The sequence below is a fragment of the Kryptolebias marmoratus genome, linkage group LG12 (genome assembly GCF_001649575.2).
Source record: "Kryptolebias marmoratus isolate JLee-2015 linkage group LG12, ASM164957v2, whole genome shotgun sequence".
In the NCBI taxonomy this organism is placed as follows: domain Eukaryota; kingdom Metazoa; phylum Chordata; class Actinopteri; order Cyprinodontiformes; family Rivulidae; genus Kryptolebias; species Kryptolebias marmoratus.
Window position 1 is genome coordinate 13,849,062 of NC_051441.1, and position 15,366 is coordinate 13,864,427.

The 15,366-nt window shown below is 39.1% G+C and overlaps 1 protein-coding gene across 2 annotated transcripts; it reads right to left on the minus strand.

Moving 5' to 3' along the window:
* Window positions 1–261: 261 nt before the first annotated feature.
* pecam1 (platelet/endothelial cell adhesion molecule 1) lies at window positions 262–10,334 on the minus strand. Of its 2 annotated transcripts, XM_037978847.1 has the most exons (16): window positions 10,183–10,301; window positions 10,050–10,073; window positions 9,862–9,936; window positions 7,605–7,898; window positions 6,701–6,997; window positions 6,347–6,610; window positions 5,914–6,195; window positions 5,432–5,725; window positions 5,076–5,357; window positions 4,756–4,897; window positions 4,566–4,633; window positions 4,421–4,474; window positions 3,900–3,989; window positions 3,745–3,801; window positions 3,212–3,234; window positions 262–1,989 (listed from the first exon to the last, which is right to left on the minus strand). In XM_037978847.1, exons 4-16 carry the CDS (start codon window positions 7,879–7,881, stop codon window positions 1,879–1,881), a joined length of 2,241 nt encoding a protein of 746 aa, XP_037834775.1. In that variant the 5' UTR covers window positions 7,882–7,898; window positions 9,862–9,936; window positions 10,050–10,073; window positions 10,183–10,301; the 3' UTR covers window positions 262–1,878. The 2 variants fall into 2 exon arrangements, with proteins under 2 accessions (XP_037834775.1, XP_017283579.1); XM_017428090.3 differs by lacking the exon at window positions 9,862–9,936 and having other exon boundaries at window positions 10,183–10,334.
* Window positions 10,335–15,366: the final 5,032 nt, after the last annotated feature.

A 15,366-nucleotide genomic window follows, 5' to 3' on the forward strand; every position in this document is an offset into this window, starting at 1 on the left:
GGGTACACCTCAGGTCGCAAATCCATCACAGGGCCACATACAAACAAGACAATAATTCACGCTTTCACTCACACCTCTTGTCACATCATGCATGCCATATATGGATTCCTGGGTTAAGTAATAAGTTAGTATTTTCTTGTCTCCTGCATACTTTTATTTGGTTCCTGCATCAACCCTCAAATAAATTTTGTACACCTTCCACCACTAATTGCACAACAAACTATATGTTGCTTGCGTCTTTGACAGCAAGATTATTCACAGTCAAACAAAAGGAACTTTATTATACATTATGTAGAGATTGTTATGATCGGGTGAGGCAAACCCAATACGCAGGCTCATGGCAGACTAAAGTAAAAGCTAAAACTAATTTATTAACAAAAAGAGAAAAAGAAAACAAAGGCTGACATGGCATCAAAAACCAAGATTACAAAAACTTACATGGCTTGAATGTGGTGTGGAAAACAATACAGGAGCATGGACTTAGCACAACACACAGAAAGGAACGAACCAGCAAGACATGAATGAACAGAGACCACCGGTTTTAAAGAAACTGAGGTTGGGTGAGAAATGGGTTACAGCTGGGAGAAGACGAGGAACAGGTGAGGTGGGCGTGGCCGGCAAACCGGAGAATTACTGAGCAGAGGGCAGGTGAACGGTAACACAGAAAAAAGAAGTCACAGAAACACAAAACAATGAACCTAATGCAAAATTAACTTAAAAATACCAAAATCTATGACAGAGATAGGGTTTTGGAAAAAGAATTTAAAAAAATCTCACCATTGGTGCACGATTAGATTGCTTTATTTAAATATGGTTAAAAGGGCATTGTTCAAAGCTGAAGTCTTTAAGTGTCCATCTCATTTCAAAGAACAAAAGACATACATATATCAGTGCTTTAAATTTAACTTAATAGCTTCTTAAATCAAGTTTTAAAAGATGGGTCGAGCAAAGCAAACCAGAAGGAGTCACCCAGGCCAAACTTCTTTAAAGAAAATTGCTCAATAATGTAGTTTGACGCATCACATTTAAGAATAAAGTATAACTGAATATGTATAGACTGCATTGTTGCATGTTTCCAACAAAGCTTTTTCAAGTGTTCAGTATCCAGTTGGATTGAGTCCATAAAGGTTTAGTTAGTATATCCTTCATGTGTTCAGCCTTGAAATTCTGCAAACAATCTTTGTTGGATTGAAATCCCCCAGACTGACCTAAATCCCTTTGGTTTTGATGTGAAACATGTCTTTGTGTATAAAGACCTTGAATAAGCTCATGTTATGTCATTCAACAAAATTATAGATTATGGAAAATGAAATAGATATCTGGTGATACAGTGGGATGGCTACAGTGACAGCCCTTCTCACATTAAAGGAGATCAGAGCCAGATGGCACCAAGTTTCCACTGCAGAACTGCCTCGTGTCCACCCTCTGGTGGTTTAACGTGATGCCACTGATTCTCACACAGCAAAGAGGTTCTCTGAAAAATTCATAAAATGCAAAATACCTTGCTTCCTGCTCAGATTTCATGGCTTGTCACCATTGTAACAGACTTAAGCTTTTTATTTTGGTTCATATAAAAATATTCTCTCTTTTTTTGTCTTGGAAGCACAAATATTAACAAAAACAATAAAGTACTTTGGGATAAAGTTTTACTATTTAAAAAAAAACTTGTGAAATCATAGTGAAAGCTTTAAAAGCATAATAAAACATAATCAAAGTATAAAAAAAGAGCTCAATGTTGGAGCTTCCAGATTCTTTCAGCACAAAGACTTCAGCTGCACACAAACAACAAACTTTTTTGTTGTTGTTGGTAATTTAACAGTCTGGTGTTGGGGTGGGGGGGTGTCACAGTTGCCTTCATCCTGGGTACCGGTGTCAACGCTAACACTGTTCGTCAGTCTCGGTTACATGGTTGGAGCTGTGGTCACCATGGTTACCGTTGTCACTTTGTTGATCGTTATCACGATTCAGCTGCGCGTACTCCACTGACACCTGTTGAAATATAAGACGCCAATGAAAATAAAAACAAACAATGAACTCCTATAGGTGGCTGAAGCATCGGCTGACTGAGGGCATCAGTCTCGTCTAACAGCACCGAGCAGCTTTTATTAATCAAACAGTGTGATTAATAACGTCACACCAACTCACTACAGAAACTAAAAGATTACTTGAATATGAACAAGAACAGCTGCAGTTTAAAAAAAAAAAAAATTGTTCCTGAATTAGCATTCATGTTAAGACAAAGCAATGTGTGTCATGACAGCAAGCAGCAGTTTTCCCAATGTGTTTCTAATGTCCAGTTTACAGTACTGCTGGTGAGGGTTATCAGTCATCCAGATAATTCAAGCAAATTTAGTCAAAGACAGAAACTTGTTTCTCTTTTAACCAATTTGCCTTTGATTGGGTTTAAACATATAATTGTGGTTAAAATTACTGACCCCTCTCCATCCACCAACATCAAAATAAGAGTTGTTTTTTATAGAAATAATCCCATAGGAATGCCATCACTGAAGCACAGGTCAAGAGTCACCAATTTCATTCTGCAACAGGACACTGACCCCTACGTAAACCCAAAGACACAAAGAACAGGGTTAAGGAGGAAGACAAGTAATGTTGCTACGGGCCTTAAACACATCCTGTCATCCCATCTAAGATGCCCGCCAGTCTTAAAATTAGAATAACAACTCTGCTCTGGTCCTCTGGTTTCCTTCCACAGTCCACAACCATGCTTGTCTGTTTAATTGGTCTTAGGTGTGAGTGTGTGAGTGCACAGTTGCATGTCTTGTCCAGGTTGCACTCCACCTTTCGCCCCCTGCCTGCTGGGAGAGACATCAGCCACCCAACACCCCCCTTCCTGCTAGAATGCATAATTCAAACAGGATCAAGCAGATGAAGTTAGCTTAAAGGATGCTCACGAAGCAAGAAAAGGTTATAAAAGACATTCTCTTCTGCTTTTTTTTTCCCTTTCCACTTTGTAACGAATAAAAAAATTGCTTTAAAATTTTTGAGTTCGGGAAGACCAAGTGAACTTTCTGAGAGAACTGCTCAAAAGATTGCTAAAAGGTTGAATTGAGGTTCGTAAGAGGCATTGAAATATCTTTTAGGTTCTTGTCAACAAATAAAAATGAACCCAAACGAGTTCCAAAGGAATTATCTGTCCATCATGAGTTGTTGTTAGTTTGTGCATTAATGATGTATGTGTAATCTTACTTACACTGTCAGACTTCTCTGGAACACCTGCAAAAAAACAAAAAACAAAACCAGAAGATTGGCTCAGGGAAACAAATGAAGGATTTACAGGAGGACCTGTGTAATAATTGGTGCTTCCTGTGGTTCTGCTAATTTAGTTTTCTACCACAATCAGGTTTTAAAGTGCCAAAAAAAAAAGGGAGTGTTAACACTTATTTTTGCAGCCTGATTGCATTAAACCAAGCACAGCCAACTAAATATTATGACAAAAACAATGAGTAACGGTCATCCCATGAGAAATGAACAATTGAACAGTGTCTCACTCAGTCTGAATGGACGAGCAGACTGTTTGACGCTATTGTTACAACAGGAAGCTCTCTTTGACGAAAGCAGGAAGTGGACACCTGGCAGATTGGCCTTCTGTTTCAATGGGACATTCTTTCACCAACAATGAGAATGTTTAAAACTGGAGCTGATCCTGTTTCCTGTTTTTTTTTTAACCAATTAACTGATTTCTTTCACTGTGTAACTGAATGAAGACTGCAATGTTAGCCGTACCTTGCTGGGAGTGGCGTGCTTCGCTGGGCGCGGCGTCTGTGCTCTGCTCCACCGGGGCTAGGATGAAATAAACGTGTTAAAAAGTCAGATTATGTTTAAGGTCAAACAACTAAAGCGTCTTTTCTAGATACATAAAAACTCAGAAGCAGTCTCACCCTTGTTTGGATCTGGATCTCTGGTTTGGACCTCATTGTTTTGAGGTTCCTGCTTTTCTTGGTTGATCGTGCTGGTCTGATCATCTGACTCTGCAGCACAATATTGTTATTATTAACATTTTCACATCTTCTAAACAAAACAATGTGGTTTTTGTGAAAAGTGATATTCAAAGAGTAAATATGGCATTTTTTAACCAGAATCAATAATGCTGCTAACAAATATTGCTAGTTCAAGTAAAAATAACCAAACTAATAAACAGAGCTTTAGTTTCTGCTCAAATTACACACTAGACAATTTATAAAAGAACTGAATAGTCTTTGCTCTAATAAGCATGGGCATCTATGAGTTTATTGCTGGAGTTACTTCCAGTTATTACTTATCTACGGCAGGTAACACATTAAATGTTCATAGCTTTTCCACAGAATCCTACTTTCAAAGATCTGAATTAGCGCTTATAACTACTGTTTCCTAAGGTGTTTCCTTTTAGCTTTGAAAAAGTTTACTAAACCAGTTTACCCACCAGAGCCTGACACGTGGTCACTCCAAACGCTTTTTCCCATCATGCTTGGCGTGGCTGCACAAGGAAGACAAAAACACCAGTCAAGTCTCCTAAAGAGTCATTATAATGGATTTGCAGCGTGACTGTGACGTGTTTGCTGCTCTACCGTTCGAAACCTCAAAGACTTCTGCCTGTGTGAGGCTCAGCCGCTCTGCTTTGGTGCCGACTGACTTCCTGAGGAGAAACCAAAACGAAGAACAATCAGCAAGAGGCCTTACAGGCGTTGCATTTTTCTTTATTTGAATAAAATCACTTTCAAAAAGCAGGTTTTCAATTGCACGAGCAACATTGCTTACACTGATAGTTTGCTTCTCACGCTGACAGTTCTTTTCTCTTGGTTAAAAAGACGTTTTCTGAAGGCAATCACAAGGATCAAGGCCAGTATGGGTAGAAGGCAGAAGACGATGATAAGAGCTTTCTTCCACCTAGCCATGCTTACTGCAGACAACATTTGAAAAGGACATATCCATTACTATGACTATGATGTTACAAATAAATTTTGAGATACAGGAGTAAAACTGTACTGACAAAACCTCAAACCTCTCTGCTTAAAGTTTGCACTTTAAAGAAAGAAAAATATATTTTGTTTCCACGTTAACCAAAAGATTAAACACACCTCCAATTGTGACAACGTTACTCCTTTTGCCTTCGTTGGCAGCGTTTGTGCTCTCACAGTAATATTTCCCTCCGTGTTGTCCGTTGACATTATATATGGTGTAAATTCCTTCTGTCTTAAAGTTAGTCAGGGTATAAAGTGGATTCTTTGTCTCTGCGTTGTACCATGTGTAGGTGATGGGAGGACTGCCTTTCTGGACAGAGCAGACGAAGCTCACACTTTGACCCTCAGAGATGTCCGACTCGCTGGGACGAATGGTCAACTCCGGTTTCCACAAAGGCTCTGCACGGTCCATAAAATGTGTTACGGATACAGCCGAACATAGTTTTACTGACTGCGTTTTCATCTCATCTTACCTATGATTTTAGTTGAGCGTCGCAGTTGCTCTCCCAACCCTACCATCTCGCGTCCGTTGTTTTGAGCCTGGCAACGGAATTTGTCCAAGTCTGAGCTCTTGAAGATGGGAGGCCGGTGGAAGACAGCCTTTTCTCCAGACTTGCTAACTTGTCTGTGCTCCCGCAGATTGTCAGGGCCGAACAGGACGTACGTGATTGGAAGAGTGCCGTTCTCACTGTGGCAGAGCAGCTGAAAACTCTTTCCTAAGAAGAGTGTGCCTCCTTTCACACTCAGCACAGGTTTGGAAACAGGAACTGTGAAAGAAACACAGATAAAGAAAAGAAAAGAAGCTAAACTGAAATGAAATTTGGGTTTGGTTGATTATTTGTAACAACGCTTCTTGACAATAAATCCTATACCGATAGGGAGCCTGTTTATTTCTCTTAATTGTTAGGAAAATCCACGAACATCCAAACAAAATCTCCTGCACTAGAGGACGTACCTTTAGCTTGAATATGAAGTGTTTGACTCATCTTCGTAAACTTTGTAAGAAAATAAGAAGCCTCAACTTTACAGGTGTAGTTGCCATTACTTTCAGGGCGTGCCACAGAATGATAAGGGCTTGATGTGTTCAGATCTTTGTTATCCTTGTAGTAGAAATATTTTGTCTTGTTGACATCAATCTTATCAGGAACATAAATGGAGATGGAGCAGTTCAGTTTGAAGTTGTTTCCCTCGTATAGGTTTGTAGGCTCCAGAGTCAGCTTTGGCTTTGAAAATATCTCTGTTGGGGTTAGATGGCAAAATGTAAATGTTATACAGCACAACTCTTGTACAATGAATATCTTCACTTTAATTGTAAACGATGCTTCAGTGCCTTAAAACAACAATGTACTTAGTGTCATATGTGGCCTTTTATTATAATATGGACTTGCCTTTGACTGTGAGTGTTATGTAGCTTTCCTTTTGGACATTTTCCCACTGTGCCTTGCAAACAAGCTCCCTGGAGTCGCTTGCTTCAGCTGTTAATCGATAAACAAGAGCCATTTTTTCTTTTTTGAGAATCGTTTTGTTCTTTATAAGAAATACTTCAATGTTCTTCAGAGGGCTGCCCACCACTCTACAGTGAAACTCTACTATGTCCCCCTCATAGACGGTGTTGGAAGGCAGCACGTTTACAACTGGGGTAATGCTGAGGCCTGGAAGACACAAGTCAACTCGGTTAGGCATACACTGTCTCATGCAGTTTTATAATTCTCTGGTGACATGTTAGCACTCAGTGCACTCACCTTTAACCAACACACGAATTTCCTCGCTTCTGTTGGAGCGTCTGGTCCCAGAAACCAAATTGATCTCGTATTCACAGGACAGAAAGCAGTCTCCTATGTGACTGAAACTCAGAGTGGTCACTGAAACACTGCCGGTGCTTAGTATCCGCTTTATCCTCTCAGGGTCTAAATCCCTAAACTTTTTGTAAAAATGGAATATGAGCGGTCCTTTCTCCTCTGGAGCGCTGCAGGTGGCTTTGAATTCCTCACTCTCATAGAGTTCTGAGTTGCTCAGAAGCAGAGTCGGGGTCTGCAGGCCTGAGGAGAAAGAGACCAGAAGAAATATTAAAATTACAGCTATTAGTCTGCAACTTGATGTATATATATGTGAGTTAAAAATAAAACTATTTCCAAAAAAGTTGAGACGCTGTTTAAGTAAAGATATCCAATCACTGCATGGACTCAGGAACACTTCTACAGATCATTGTCTGTAAACCCAGTTCACCATGCCAACCACAAATGCTGGTTAAAGCTCTATTGTCCAAAGAAAATGCTGTCTTCTCCTCTGGGCCAAAGGTATTTAAAAAATAAATAAAGCAAAGTAGAGAACTGATCTGCGGTCAGACAAATTAAAACCTAAAACTCTTTTTGGACATTACAGACCCCACTTCCTCCATAGTAAAGAGGAGAGGGACCGTCAGGCCTGTTATCAGCCCACAGTTCAAAAGCCTGCCTCTCTGATGGTATGGGGGTGCATTATTGCCTATGGAATGGCCAGCTTACACATCTGGAACATCACCATCAATGCAGAAAAGTAAATACAGATTTTAGAACATATACTCCCATCCAGCAACAAACTTGGCAATGAAGACCCAAGAGAGAATAAAATAGATTAAAATAAAATAAAAGAACTAGCTTCATCTACCTGTGACATCCAGTTTCCGGTTGACACTGGCCTTGCTCTTGTCCTTCACAGTGACTCGACATCCGTAACTTCCAGAGTCGGCCGCCCTGGCTGGGTTCAGCTCATATATGATGGAGTCTTTTGAGGTGTTGGAGGTGTAGATGGGAATATCGTCCCGCGTGAGCCTGAAATGATGCTCGGGGTGAAAGGCGCCGACGGAACTGACGGTGACCTGGCAGCGGATGGTCACTGGCGTTCCGCTCTGAACAGTGTTCTGCGGGTGGATCCACAGGCCCATGGTGTCTATAATGAAGGCTGATGTTTGCATGCAGACATGAAACATGAAACAGTCAAGTCAGGACTTCACCACAAGGCTGTGTTACAAATATAGTTCAGAATAGCAGGGCTTTCTGTAACTTGGCCTGACAGAAAAACCCCTTAAACTCTACGATCAAAGAAATAACAGGTACTTCCAAGGTGGTTATGTTTTCATCTTGTTTATGTCAATTTTCTTCTTTATTCTCTGTGCGGATTCATGTGAAAGTGGGTCGTTTGCTGCCTTTGTGGCTCAATAATTGTCAAATAAAAACAAAAAAACGTGCAAATAAAAAACTTAATGCAGAAAACAAACTGAAACACTGTAGTATCTGTTACCATGGTGATCTAGCAGTTTTTAACTAGAGCCATCTTTGTGATTTCTAAACTCTGACTTTCTGCTCAACATTAACCTCACTTCATACACCCCTCGGTCCTGGCTGCTCTTTGTCTTCTGCACAGCAAACAGGAGCTAATGGAAGGAAGGAAAATGACTCAAAAAACAGCGTCTGACCCTTGTCTTCCCCTGGGAGACCTGCGTGGATTTATTTGACCTCATTTTTCTTCAGTGACAACAACACAGATTAGCCAAAACAAACAGTTTGCCCAAAGTAAAAAGAGTGAGGCATTAGCTGGTGCAAAAATACCGCCGAGTGATGAATGATTTTACTGGATTTGTTGAAGACAAACTTAGCTTCACTATTAAAGTTAAAACAAGCAGAACAGGAGCTAAAATCACCAAAATCAAGAGCTCAAAGCTAAAATGATCAAAACCACAGATAAAAGCTAGTGTTAGCAAAAATTGTAGCTTAAAGCTAAACGTAGCAAAACTGTAGCTAAAAGCTAAAAATAGCAAAACATTAACCAAAAGCTAAAAGGAGCATAAGAAGACAAAAATAAAGCAAGTATAGAGGAATTAAAAGGATCTCAATGGGTTTGTATGAGGACAATTTTTAAGAATGAAGGCAAATCACAAAGTTTAATAAAAGCACTTCTAATACTCTCAGATTAAATTGTTATTCCTTTATGCTAACATCATTTAAATCTTCATACTGGTAAATTATGTTATCTTTGCATTCTAACTGTCCACTGCGTGTGATCTGCTGAACTAATTAGCTAAAAACTACAGTATCAAAGCAGAAAAAAGTTACAGATTCATTTTATTTAAGACTTATTTAATTTTATTCCCTTAAATTGTAATTAGTTGATTATTGCCTGTGTGTTTGTCTGTGAACAAAATGTTGCATGAAGCAAAAGATGGTTTATAATGAAACTCTCAGAAATTATTCACTGAATCTATGTCTGATTAACTTTTGGAGTCGACACAATTCGGCATGGCCTCCACAGCTAATCGACTTTAGCCAACACAACAATGGCTGTAATTCAGTCAGTTTTACAGATATGGAGCTAAAACCTTCTGTGGTAGTAGCTGAGAGTCATCCACAACACATACTTTAAGAGTGAAATCTTGTGACATCATGCAGGATTATGCCTAATGTTATTTCTGAGGTTTGATCAAAGCAGCTACGATGCATTCTTACCATTCTTTTAAGGAGGGTTTTAATTTAAATTTGAAATACAAATTTAGGCCTTAAACTGATATTTGTCTTAAAATCTAGTTTGTAGCACCTCCACAACTGGAAGGTAAACTTCTTTCAGGAGACGTTATGTGCGACAGATATAAAACACATAAAAAAGCTGCGTGCATTTCTCTTTTCTGATTGTGTCACGCTGGGAAACCTTTGAAAAATGCTCTCCTTTTGTGTTTTCTTAGCACACCCAGATTCAGTGGCTCCAGAAAGGAAGAGAGCATGACACAGACTTCCTCTTTAGCCACGTACTGCCGTTTGGCACAAAAAACAGATCAAGATGAAACTAGCAGGCTAATTACAATCAGTTTTGTTTGACAGCTGACAGCAAAAATGTTTTTTTCATGATGATGTGGAAGGTTTCGCAGCCTCACCTGTGACAAATAAAAATAACTTCAGTGAATACCGAGCTGAAAATATCTTAAAGGCCACAAGTGCAACGAGGTTTCCTGGAAAAAAAAAGACTTTTTTTTTTTCAAGGTAAAAATAACTTGCGTAACCTCAAACTGTCACAATACCGGAAAAACCTCCAGACCACAAAACAAGACTCAGACATACTTACAAGACTCTCCTTTGGCATATTGACCTGCATTTAAAAAAAAGAAAGACAGAGTGAGAAAAGTGAGGATCTCAATATTAGATTTAAATGACGGAACGTCCTCTATCCATAAAGAAGCCCAGAGGGGGGTCCTTACAGATGAGAGTGGTGAGAAGTAGGAGCAGCAGCAGGCCGGGGGGTCCGGAGCCCATCCTGAGCGAAGGTGGTTCTCCACTGGAGGATTAAGATCCAGCTCCTGTAGGCAGATAACATAAAGGACGGGAACTCAAAGGGACGGGGGAGGACCTTAAGAGAGGAGGAGTGTGTGGAAGATAAACCGTTCTTCGCCTTATGAACCTTAAGTGCTCAGGAAATGGAGTTTCCTTCCTCCCACCCTTTTTTCTATTTTATTAGTGTGCAGGAGGAGAAGAAAACAAAAATGAAACAATAAGGTTTTCAGTTTTCTCACCTCACATCCTCCTCAGGTCTGTCTTAGTGTAGAACGCGCGTTTCCTGCAAAGACCACAGCTTCTAATGAAGTTAGGACGTATGGTAAAATTTTGGTAAACCAAATGCAGCACTTCACAGATGATTTAAAACTCACATTTTGTTTTAAGTATCACATAAAAGGCATAATTACAGAAGAGAATTAAGACCATGGTGATTTTTTTCTCTCTCTCAGAATTTTGTGTCACCATAGCCCTGATCCACTTAATAAATGGGGGAAAAAATTAAAATGATTTTATGTTTTCTTTGTAAAAAGAGCTCATTTAAAATCTGGTGGAAACATATTTTACAATTAAAGGACTGCATATCGCCTGCTGCCCTTCATGCCAGAGATGTGGACTGAAATCTTCTGATGAGAAGCTGTTTGGATCGTACCTTGTAAATGACGATGTGCACAATCTCATGCAACACTGCGGATCTGTTAGCGCTCAGAGGCAGTGTTGAGGATGACTCTCAGCTGCTACCACATCAAATTTAGCTTAAGAGCTGCAGAATTGATGAAATAGCCATTTTTGTGTTTGTTAAGGTTTATTAGCTGTGGTGGATTGGCTCCAAACGTTAATCAGCTGCAGAGGCACATTCGGTAATTCATTTCTGGGAGGTTCATTTAAAGCTATTTGATGGTTCATGAGATATTTTGCTAACAGATAGACAGGGTTGAGTTTTAAACAATATTTCTCCACGTATGTGTTGGGGATTAAGATCAGCCACTTCCACACCGAGTTTGAGCAAAATATCTGTTCAACAGGCTGAGTTGGAGCCATTTTCGTGCTTCCTACAGTCAGTTGGCTGTGGCAGCCATTTTAAATTGGTTGGTCTCCAAATGGTAATCAGCTGCAGATGTACAATCGGTCATTACTTTCTGAGAGTTTCATTAAAAGCTCTCTGGTGGTTCGTGAGAAATTTTGCTTACGCTTCAGATAAACACAGACAAACAAGCACAAAAAAACCAAAACAACTTTATTGCCTTTTTGGTAATAAAAAAGAGCTACAACAGCCTGGAAAGTGGCTTTCGCAAAATGAGGAAAATGCAGAAATCTCAATCCACCCCTGATGAATTGGGTTACAAATAATTAAGGCAGCTGGAAATTGGACAATAACATGATCTTTACTTCTTGGTCTTTCAGAGGTTTGAGCAGGAGTTTAACCGGTTTTAAGACTGATTAAATAAATAAAATTCCTCACCTCTCCACATTATTATCCCTGCAGTCCAGACCTGTCACTGAAAGCATTAGGAGCATTGTGAAACAAAAAAGAACAATCTAAACCCACCAAATCCCCCTTTCTTTAAAGAGGTTTAACATTTTCTCTTCTCAGTTCCCAACAGTTTACAGTGTTTTAAGGTGTTTGAAATTAGCAACAAACACGTCTCTGGATCAACTTTAACTCAAACCTGTTCATGAAATTGAAAACGCTGCAGCAACAGCCCTTCACTGTGACCACTGAGAGGTGCTGAAGACTAACAGAGGAAAAAAAAAAGATGCTTTAAAACTCACCCACCTCACCCAGCTCTACCTGCATTATGCTTCCCGTCACAGTTTCTCCGCAGCTCAAACGGCACGTTTTAAGCAGCAACCATTGTCTTTTATTTCCTGCAGAGACAGCCTTCGGGAATGCCTCCCTGTTTTGTTCCAACACAAACGGTCCCAACTCACGTCAAAACAGCAAATTATTACCTGAAGAATCGGAAATGAAGGCATGCTGCTTATGAGTATCCTTGGTTCTACTTTGAGCCAGCACCAGAACAGATTTCCTCATTTGATTTTTATTTTTTTCCCAGATTTAAAGATAGTTTAATACAATATTAGTTTTTTAAGTGGAAAAGAGTGGTGAGACAAGAGCAGTAAATACTGTCAGTGCATTTTGGTAAGCCTCGGTTTTCAAAAAGCTTCTATAAATAGCCCGTTGTTGGGAATGTGTTCAGCCTTGTGGATCGTGTGGGGAACGCTGTTTGAAAACATCTTGTCAAGCTCCCGCAGACAACAGAATCTCTATTGTATGTAGGTCAGGTCGACGACTCGGCTACTCGACGAAGCTAACTTTGTTTTTCTCTCGCCACTCTTTCAGGGTGGTGTGTGCTAAAAAGGTGCTGTTTTACTGCATCACTCACTTCATCCCAACAGGAAGGATTGTCTGAAGTTTTCCTTCATAGTTTGTTGAAAAAGAGAAAAACAAGACCCAAATCATTATACTGCCACCACCATGTTTATCACCTCTCACTGAAAGGCGAAGGTAATATGTGTGTGTGTTTTCTTCTCTGTTGTGTATCAAATAAACCACTGGACAGATTTTAAAGAAACTCTCAGAATGTAATCAAAGGATATCCGTCTAAAACTGCTTAACTTCAAAATCCAGTCCAGTTCAAGATGGCCGTCACAGAGGTAGCTATACCCACAAAAGTGGCTACAGGGCCGTCAGTTTTACAGATATTAAGCTAAATTGTGGTGTAGTTGTAGCTGAGAGTCATCCCCAACTTATACTTATACTTATCTCTTTTTGAAACTTTGCCTCTGACTCTTGGAGTCAACTCTTTCCGTCTGTTGGCAAAATATTTCATGAACCACTGGAGAGATTTTAACAAAACTTTCAGAATTAATAATTGGGTATACATCTAAACTTTTGGAGTCAAACCAATTCAAGACGGCCTTCACAGCCAACTAATCTTAGAAAACACACAGGTGGGTACAACTTAGTCAGTTTTACACATATTTAGCTGACATTTGGTGTGTTAGTAGCCGAGAGTCATTCACAACAGGTACCCCAAGTGCTGCACATTACGTGACATCTTTGCCTAAAACTTTACCATTAACTATTGATGTCAACCCTGTTTGTTTGTTAGCAAAATATCTCTTAAGCTACCAAACAGATTTTAATGAAACTCACAGAAAATAATCATTGGATGTTCCTCTATAACTGATTATGATAGATAACAGTTAATGTGAGTTTAACATCATTTACAAGCTTTGACCAAAATGGCTGAAACTCTGACGTGAACCAATATGCATCCCTTCAAGGAATGCTAGGCCTTTAATTTAAAGTTCAGACTCTATTATTAAGGTTCTCCTGCTAAAATGATGTTTTCTTTGCCCTTTTAACATTCATTTCGTAAGACTTGAGGGTATTAACGATAATAATTTTCTTTTTCCTGGCTTGTCTTTGTGATTTTCTGTAAACTGCAGATTGGAAGCAACGAGCATTGTGAAAAGCAAACAGACCTTTAACATTGACCAATTCAGCAGAGAAGCTCCTTGTGACTCAGCGTTACCTTCGGTTTGTTTGTTACTTTGCAGATTTTGCTCCCAGAAGGATTTGGTTGACCCCCCCTTCCTTTCCCACATGATGATAAAACTTGAACTTCGTCCAGCTTGAGATTTTGTAACTTTTTTAGTTTTAGCATTTTTTTTTCTCCGTCTCAGAAATCTCTTTTTGTTCATGCTCCAAAACACCCACACTCACATGTGCGGTGAGTGTCAGAATTTAAAAGACTTTCTTTTTTCTAATAAAAAAAAATCAAGGTAGCCACTTACGTCTGAATGTAATTAAAAAAGAAAAAAGAAAACACCCAAAGTCACTCTCAAAGGTTTGTTAACGTCTAATCCTTGATGTTCACCTGCCTGCAGCATTCATAGATGATGGATAAATAATAATAATAATAATAAATACATGTTACTTTAACCAAATTCTACTAAAATGCTTTTATATTATGCCTTTGAGGCTTTTATTTTACATTTTGAGGAGTTTAATTCAATTTTACAAACCTTCAATCATGCTAAGAAAGCTTGAGTTAGTTTGATTTTTCTCAAAATTTGACAAGTCATTGGATGTTCAGTTTGGGTTACAGAGTTGCTTTATGGGTAAAATAAGTTTTAATTTAAGCTTTTTGTCAAAACCGTGAAAGACTAAAAGACAATTCATTCAGAAACTATATTGCCTTTGTTTGAGTAGATAAAGTGATGAATAAAAGAAAGGTTTCTGCTTGTAAAAGAGTTTGATTTGACTGTATAAATGTACCACTTTTAAATATAAAGCTTACATTTCACACAATGCTCTGCATTAAACTGCATGCTGTAGGCGACAGAATAAAAAACTATTTGAACTTGTTGCAAAATATAAAACAAGATGGACACAAACAGCTCAGGCGTACATTTATTTTGGTAAAAACTTGTTTGATCTGAAGGATGCATATTGCCCGCTGCTGTTCGTGTCAGTTTTACACTCAGATCATCTTAACATTTTGCACAATTTAACATAATGTTGTAAGATGTCAACTAATGACTTTCAGCTACTACATTTTAGCTCAGTTACTATAAAACTGACTGATTTATAGCCACTTTTGTGTTGTCTAATATTGATTATCTGTGGCAACCATCTTAAACTGGACTGACTTTAAAAGTTAATTCGTTGTAGATGGCCATCCAGCGATTACTTTACAAAAGTTTAATTAAAATCTATCCAGTGGTTCATGAGATATTTTTATAACAGACACACAACCGGCAAAAAACATTATTGCCAGCCTTTCATCTTTCTGTGGCAGGTCATAATAAGTGCATTGAAAGAGGAAGAACTACTAGAAAAAGCACAACCTCTTTTGAAACCATATATATATTTTAAATCAAGTTTATCAAACGTTGTCTTTGCAAAGCCACACACCTCCCCGGAGACTTTCAGGAGCCGGACTGATTGAAGGACTTGGAGTCTCAGCTGGTAAATTATGACGTGGAGATGTTCCTGCCTGCGGCGCGACACGCAGGACGCAGGGAGTGTGTTGTTAGGACGCACCTTCGGGACTCCCTGCTCGACACGACCTGTGTGTCCACTGACCTCTCCTTCACCT

Coding starts and splice junctions, on each gene's coding strand:
- pecam1 (XM_017428090.3), bottom strand. CDS start 10,237: ATGGGCTCCGGACCCCCCGGCCTGCTGCTGCTCCTACTTCTCACCACT. Junction 7,899..10,049: donor ATATGCCAAAGGAGAGTCTT/GTAAGTATGTCT, acceptor TGCAAACATCAG/CCTTCATTATAGACACCATG. Junction 6,998..7,604: donor CCGGAAACTGGATGTCACAG/GTAGATGAAGCT, acceptor CTTTCTCCTCAG/GCCTGCAGACCCCGACTCTG.